At 39.1% G+C, this 7888-nt stretch overlaps 1 protein-coding gene across 2 annotated transcripts in view; it reads right to left on the bottom strand.

Moving 5' to 3' along the window:
- Window positions 1-2044: 2044 nt before the first annotated feature.
- Window positions 2045-7888, bottom strand: part of LOC109932546 (cytochrome c, somatic) — a 21252-nt gene continuing 15408 nt past the window's right edge. For both annotated transcript variants that reach the window (XM_020531700.2, XM_048598616.1), the window contains 2 exons: window positions 2290-2465; window positions 2045-2198 (listed from right to left, as the gene is read on the bottom strand). In XM_020531700.2, coding sequence (XP_020387289.1) covers window positions 2053-2198; window positions 2290-2458 — 315 coding nt within the window. In that variant the 5' untranslated portion in view covers window positions 2459-2465 and the 3' untranslated portion in view covers window positions 2045-2052. The remainder of the gene's footprint in view (window positions 2199-2289; window positions 2466-7888) is intronic.

The following is a 7888-nucleotide window of genomic DNA, read 5'->3' as shown; positions in this document are numbered from 1 at the left end:
GTATTCTTCTTCCTCTTGGCGTAGTTCTGTGTTGCTGCAGTGTGTTGTTGCCCTTTTAAATAGTGTTCGCACGCAGCTTTGTTTGTGTGTGCTGGGACGGTTACTGTTGAAGTTCAGTATCTGGTCTGTGTGTGTGGCTTTTCGGTGTACTTTCATTTGCAGTTCCCCATTTGTCTTGCGCTCTTCCATGACGTCCGGGTATGGGAGCTGTTTGTTCTTCTCCTCCTCTCTGGTGAATTTTATTCCGGTGAGGGTGTTGTTTATAAGTTTGTGTGTCTCCTCTAATTTGGTCCGTTTAATGATGACAATGGTGTTGTCTACGTAGCGTATGCATAGTTTTGGTTGGATTTGCAGGAGGGCCATCCTTTCTAGTCTTTGCATCACTGCTTTTGCTATGAGTCCGGAGAGAGGTGATCCCATGGGTGTCCCGTTAATTTGCTCATATGTTTGGCTGTTGAAAGTGAAGTGGGTGGTGAGGCATAGGTCCAGTAGTTTGAGCATGTTGTCCTTGAAGATGGTTTCACTGGGGTCTTGCTCTTGTTCCAGTAGTGTTGTCATTGTTTCCCTTGCTAGTGGTATGTCTATTGATGTAAATAGGGCAGTGTTTGATGTCAGTTCAAATGCATACACAGAACTGGAGGCATTCTTCAGTACTTGCCAGTCAGGTTGGTCCACAAAAATTATGATGTACCATGGTCTGCCCAAAAGCATCACAGCATAAGCTAAAGTTGCAAGAGAAACAAGGTGCTGAGCATGTATCATCTGTGGATGAATCCAATGAAAAGCAGGAAGACAGCAAATACAAAGTAGCACTTGCTACACTGCCACTAAATGTAACATTTAATTCAAAGGCTACTCACTCATACCCCACTACCATAGACAAAAATGGTCCTGTGCTCAACCATTCCCCTTTGCTTCCTGTTATGCCTTCCCATTCATTAATAAGCCACAGAAAAAAGTGAATAGGCACTTAGCTTCTGCGAATGGAAAAACAATTTACAGGATTCCAGTAACGTGTTGACATAATAGTTTCTCAAACATGCTTATGGGTGCCCATAATGAACGACACTTCTATAGGGTGTAATCCAGTGACTCTAATAAAAGTAAAGACAGGCTGCTCAGATTGCTGAAATGCTGTTGGCTGATGACCTCTGTCAGAAACAGTGAAGGTCCTGATAATGCCTACTTAACTTTCAGCTGTGCAGGGGCAGACTCCAGCCATTGGCAGCAGACGCAATATGTTGGATATGGCTGGATGGGTCAGGGTTAGGTGATGCAGAAGATACCTCTCATGTTCCTAATGCATTTCACTCTTATTTTCATCTGGACTGTTAGATAGCAACTTTGAAAGAAGTTTTATGAGGCCAAGGTTTATGGCTTGCCATAAACAACATTAAACAACATAAACACAACAACATTAGTAACACTTTTACAAATGCATTTCCTGCTCTTTGAATTGGAATTTCCTGAAGGTGTGTTTTACTGTGTTGGAAGGGTTGTAAAATCTTTCACCTTTGAAGAGAATTTTGTTTTTAACTTAAGCAATAAATGCCATTTAGAAGAACATTTTTCTGAAATTTTCACTTGTTGGCAGAGAATCAGAACATGAGAAATTCCACATAAATGCCCAAATGCAGGCATTTCTGCAAGGGCAGATTGCATTTAATCAAGAAGTCTAATCAGTAGACCCTGGGCGAGTTATATGGGCATATCCATGGAGATGTTTTTTGCTAACACTGCACCGAGGAACTGGATTACTTTTTTGGAAAGGCAAAGTAACATTTGGCTTAGAATCAAACTTACATATGCACTAAACAAATTACTTTCATGTTACTAAGGCAGTTTGAAAAATATCTAATTTTATTTTGAAATTGAAATTGTTATACATTTAAATCATTTCTATTATAGTAGTAAGAAACAACTAACAAGTTAGCACTGAATGTAGAGAAGCTGATAAATTACTTAAGCAATTTATTCATTACTAAATTTTTGAATGACTCACAAAAAAAGCACATTTTAAAACTTAAATTAAGCATTTCATTAAAGCTTTTACTATGATGATGCTTTTTTTAAATAAGCAATAAGGTCAGCACGTTCACTTTTCTTCTTGATTCCAGCAAACAGCATTTTTGTTCCAGGAATGTATTTTTTGGGGTTCTCCAAATATTCCATTAGAGTGCTTTCTCCCCATGTTATGCCTGCATATAAATTCAAATTTTATTTCAATAATTATTTAAATAATTAATTCTGAAATGTGTGCCTTAAAAGTTACAATTTAAATTGCACTACCTTTATTTTTGTTTGCATCAGTGTATGTATATCCTGGAGAACTACCAGTCTTACGCCCAAAAAGACCCCAGAGGTTTGGGCCAACCATATGCTTTCCATCTTTTTCAATTGTGTGGCATACAGCACACTTTTGAACAAAAATTTTCTTTCCTTTCTCTGGATCACCCATTTAGACTCTAAAATGAAAAAAAGAGAAAACATTAGGGATTGTACATGAACTAATGAAACTTGCTGTCAAATCTGAAAATGAATAGATTCAAAATATACTACAAATCATGAGTAAAATTATACATATTAATGAGATTTTATTGTTCATCTCCTATGTTTGAAAATGATACTTAGATTTGCCTGACATACCATAATATAAGTCAGTGGGGCTAATTTTTCCCTGCCCAATGTTTCATGCACACTTATTTCCCAGAAAGAAGAAAAAAGACTACCGGACATTACATTCTGCCCATACACCACTTATGTTCTAGAAGAATTCCCAGTTAGCCAGGGAAAATAAATGGGAAAGGAACATTAGATTTTAGTCTTACTTAAAACAAGTAGAAGTAACTTCAACAATCTGGTCTTCACATTCAAATAATTTTCCTAACTCTGGTTATAACTCACGTGATAATGTGGCACATAATAATTGTGCTCTCAATCGCTGAGCTATGCTTAAAATCAACTGTAAAAGGACAAGGAATATTTTTCATGTGGATTAGAAAATCAACTTTCGGGAAAGAGATACATTTCTGCCTCCAGCTTTGTCCAGGGAGCCAATGGAGTTATCAGTTATTTCACTAAGTCTTTACTGTGTCTTATGCAAATAGATGTTTGATTTATTGTTTGGACAAAGCAAGAAGATAAATGTGCAACGAAAGGCTTGAAGTTCTTTAAATGGCAATTGATTTCACAGAGGTGCACTGTAGGTTAACAGTAAAAAGATTTATTGAATCAACAGTCTGCTTCTTTAGGACCATCCACACAAGGTACTGCAAGAAAGCACAGATTACATTCATTCAGCACGCACTCATTTTATGCTGTCATCAGGCACCAGAATTTGCTGATATGTGTGAATTCAAGAATTAACCCTAAGTGACCAGAGACAAGCATTGCTGCCTTGGCTTCTAGCCTTTCTGTGGTATACCGACACAACATAGGTACATTGAAATGCACAACTCCACCAGATCTGCCAAATACACTGTTGGAATGCTAGAACAGTAATCTAGATGCATTGACACGTCCGGGGCATTAAATACAGATTTCCAGGCCTGGAAACACAATATTCAAGCACAATAGATTAGATTGCCTGCTTAAGTACAATGCTAATCAAAAGTGAGGCATGAAAAGACCCGTTCTGAGGAAGGGTCACCGGACCCGAAACGTTAACTCTGATTTTTTCTTCACAGATGCTGCCAGACCTGCTGAGCTTTTCCAGCAATGTCTGTTTTTGTTCATGAAAAGAAGCACACTTCTCATACTGTTACTCCACATGTATTTCTGGAGTGACATTGTTACCATTGCCTTGAGCTGCTCTCAGCTATGACCATAAGAACATAAAATAGTAATACCTGTTATTTAGAACCTTCCCATTACTGGAGAGGAAATGGCATTCTGCAGTGAGGTAAAGCCTTTCAAAAGGTTAAAGGGGCAAGTTTTTTTGTGTAACGCAGTTTATTTAAAAAGGTTTGTAAATGATAAAATTTGGAAATGTTATAAACAGAATACTGTAAAATCAAACTCAGGATGACAGGGACAGACTGGTAAAATGGACAGATACATTGAAGATGAAACGATACAAAGTATGAAGTACAGCATTTTGAAAGGAGGAATAAGAAACAATGTGGACCAAGCTAATACAATTTTAAAGCAGATGCAGGAACAAAAAAAAATTGGCCATTCACATTAACAAATATTTGAAGTTGGCTTGACAAATTGTGTATGTTGTTAAAAAAGCATAAGAGCTCCATGACTTTATAGTCAAAGACAATATCAAAGCAAGCAGGTTATACTAAACCTTTGTAAATCACTGATTCGTCCCCAGCAAGAGTATTGGTGACAATTTTACATTCCATCATACTCATAACTTATGCCTTGTTAATGACAGACATGCTCTGGCAAGGCAGGAGGTGAGTTACTCACCTCAGAATACCTAGCCTCTGACCTGCCTTTGCAGCCACAGTGCTTTTATGACTGGTCCAGTTCAGTTTCTGATCAGTGGTAACAGACAGTGTATCACAAGAATCAGTACTGAGGCCACAGCTGTTCATAATTTAGATAAATAACTTTGACGTGAGAACCAAATGCAATATTTCAGATTTGCTGATGACACAAAACTAGTTGGGAATAGAAAATAGGAGGACATTGCAACTAGAGTTCAAGAGATCTAGGACAGGCTGTAATTGGGCGAGAACGTGGCAGATGGAATTATAGTGAGCTGCATTTTACCAGAAATTGGCTTGGTGTCAATTTCAGGAGGTTTGTTCTAATACATTATCTTAGATAATTCTCTGCAGTTCACGTTATTACCATGTGTACCGTGCCTCAGCAAATCCCAGCCATGCACCAGGTCAAGTGCTGCCAGCCAGTATATATATATCCAGTATGTTCTGAAGAAAAGTCATATTAGACTTGAAATATTAACTCTGTTTCTCTCTCCTTAGATGCTACTTGACCTGCTGAGTTTCTCTAGTACTTCCCACGTTTGTTACAGTTTGTTTCTTATTTGAAATACCCTTACACTTGTGTGCTTTTTTGGAACAAGATGCTGAATGGAGGGTGCAATGCAAGTCAAGCTGCACCAGAGGTATTACATGATGGGCTACCTGTATCTGTATCTGCATCTACAGAACTGTCAGAGTAAAGCATGGCATTTGCAATATGCAACTTACACCGAGCCTGAGACTGAGTTTTGTCACATGTTACAGAACGGCCTGCAGCTGAACTCATCCTCGGCATAGGTAATGTTCTGAAGATTATACATTATTGACCACCAAAAGAGCATGACATGATTATGAAATCAGATGACAGCATTCCTGAAGGCTCAGGAAGTTGCATATCATACTCACTGTGGTCTTACCCTCTGTATTATATGATGCCACAAGCTTAGTAAGTTAGAACTGACATTCAACTCACTTGCATGTTATGGAAGCCACTGTTACAAATAACTTGATTTGAGACCACGCAGTCATCAATATTTAACTTGCACTTGCAAGTGCCAGGATAGTTTTTGCATGGTCGAGGATGATCTGATGCCAAAACTCAAGAACACACAGTGAAACCAAGAATCCAGTTGAAAACAAGCATAGCAAGATGCTTGTATCCAGTTCAACAACTATCAAACACATTTTAAATGCAGGTGTGATGCTCCAGTTTCATTTATGGATTTGGAAGTAACTTGCTGTTTGGCTTTTCAGTATTTCAATGATCATAATAGCGTATTATATACCATACAACTTTCACCTCAAAACAGGCTCTGGAGAAGGTTGCTGTCTGTCCCAACAAGGGTATCACCAAGGCAAGAGGGAAAAGCCTGCAGGGTGTGTGTGACAATCTGATGCTGTAACCATTGCAGAAACCTTTCAATAATTTCTCTACAAACATGCTTGCATTTTGTCCACTATTAAAAATGAATACAGTGCTCCAACCTTATATCTTTAAGTCAATTCATAATTACTCCATTCCAATCTTTTGGTTTCACATGAGCTTTTGGAGAAACATTGCACACAACCTTTGTACAACCATATCTTAATTTAAAACTATTCACTGTGAACAAGTGCCTACTTCTTTTTATGGTATTTCTGCTTGATGACCATATGCAAGATAAAGGCTCCTGTCCTTGTATTTGTCTGTTTGTTTCCTGTGTGGCTGGATTATGTAAGATGGCCAGATCATTTTGGAATTCAGATCGGCATTATCCACCAGGAGCTGAATTTGAAATAGACTTTGCTACTTTCATGACTGTGTTGGTGTGTTTTCTGATACCGGATTAAGAACAGTTGAATGTTTCATTGTCTAAAGCATCTCTGCCATCTGTTCTAGTCATGTTGTGTTATTGATCATTGCCTCACCATGGCTACTGATTGACATGAGAGCTGAACTAATGATAAAAATAAATAGTGAGCTAATGATAAATGGCTCTATCCTGTGATCCTTAAGCCTGTTAATAACTCTTTGGAAATCAGCTCTTACGATATCCAGATCAGACTCATGAACTGATGAACTGACACAAATTGGTCCTCCATGGGTTTGATGTTCTTCCTCAAAAAGCAGTGGCTGGTCTTGCTCATCTGTGCTTTGGCTGATCAGGTGGGACTTGAATCCTACCCCAATGGTAGAGACAATATGACTGCACCACAAAAGCCAGATCACTGTATATAATGGCCATTTGGAGGAGCTATTCAATTAGTCGCATTCCCATGCTCTTTCCTTTTAAATTATATTGAACTTCCTTTGACAATTACTGTTGTGTGTGTGTATATACATCCACCTATAATGAAGATGCAATGACATAGCTCTGTATGAGACTTGAACACAGATCTTCTGATGCACAGGCAGGGATACTACCACCATGCCACAAAACCCAATGCAGTGTTTAATTTAATTTTCATTCACTCATGTTACTTGGGCATCGCTGGCTGAGCCACCATTTATTACCCATCTCCAGCTTGCCCTTGAAGGTGGTGGTGAGCTATCTTCACAAACTGCTGCAGTCCATGTGCTGCAGGTAGTCCGACAATGCTGTTAGAGACAGAATTCCAGGATTTTGACTCAGTGACAGTGAAGGAATGGTGATATATTTCCAACACAGGATGGTGAGTTGTGTTCCCATGTATCTGCTGCCCATCTGCGAGAAGAAATTGGTGATAGGTTTGGAAGATGCTGAGGATCTTTGGTGAATTTCTCCAGTCCATCTTGTAGATAGTAGCAGCAGTGTGTACTGAGCATCAATGGAGGAGTGAGTCAGTGTTTGTGGATGTGGTGCCAATCAGGTTGGCTGCTTTGACCTGGGTGACATCAATTTTCTTGAGTATTATTGGAACTGCACTCATCCAGGCAAATGGGAAGTATTCCACTGCACTCCCAACTTGTGCCTAGTAGATGATGGACAACTCTAGCAAGTTGGAGAGGAGTTACTCACTGCAGGATTCCTAGCCTTTGACATGCTCTGGTAGCCACTGTATTCATATTATCTTGATCAATTGGGTCAATACGCTGAGGATTGGCAGATGGAATTCAATTTGGACAAATGCAAGGTATTGCATTTTGGTAAAACAAACAAAGGCAGGACTTATACAATTACTGGTAGGGCCCTGGGTAGTGTTGTGGAAAAGACAGACCTAAGGGTTCAGGTACATAACTGTTTCAAATTTGCATCACAGATAGATAGGGTGGTTATGGCATTTAGCACGCTTGCCTTCATTGCCCAGTCCTTTGAGCATAGGAGTTACGATATGATGTTGAGGTTGTACGGGACGTTGGTGAGGCCTCTTCTAGAGCACTGTGTGCAGTTCCGGTTAGCCTGCCAAAAGAAGGATATTATTAAATTGGAGGGTTCAGAAAAGATTTACCAGTATGTTGCCAAGAATGCAGGGTTTGAGTTACAAAAATA

Source organism: Rhincodon typus, chromosome 7 (assembly GCF_021869965.1).
Source record: "Rhincodon typus isolate 14 chromosome 7, sRhiTyp1.1, whole genome shotgun sequence".
In the NCBI taxonomy this organism is placed as follows: Eukaryota; Metazoa; Chordata; class Chondrichthyes; order Orectolobiformes; family Rhincodontidae; genus Rhincodon; species Rhincodon typus.
The sequence above is the reverse complement of the archived record's forward strand: the minus strand, read 5'-3'. Positions and strand labels throughout refer to the sequence as shown.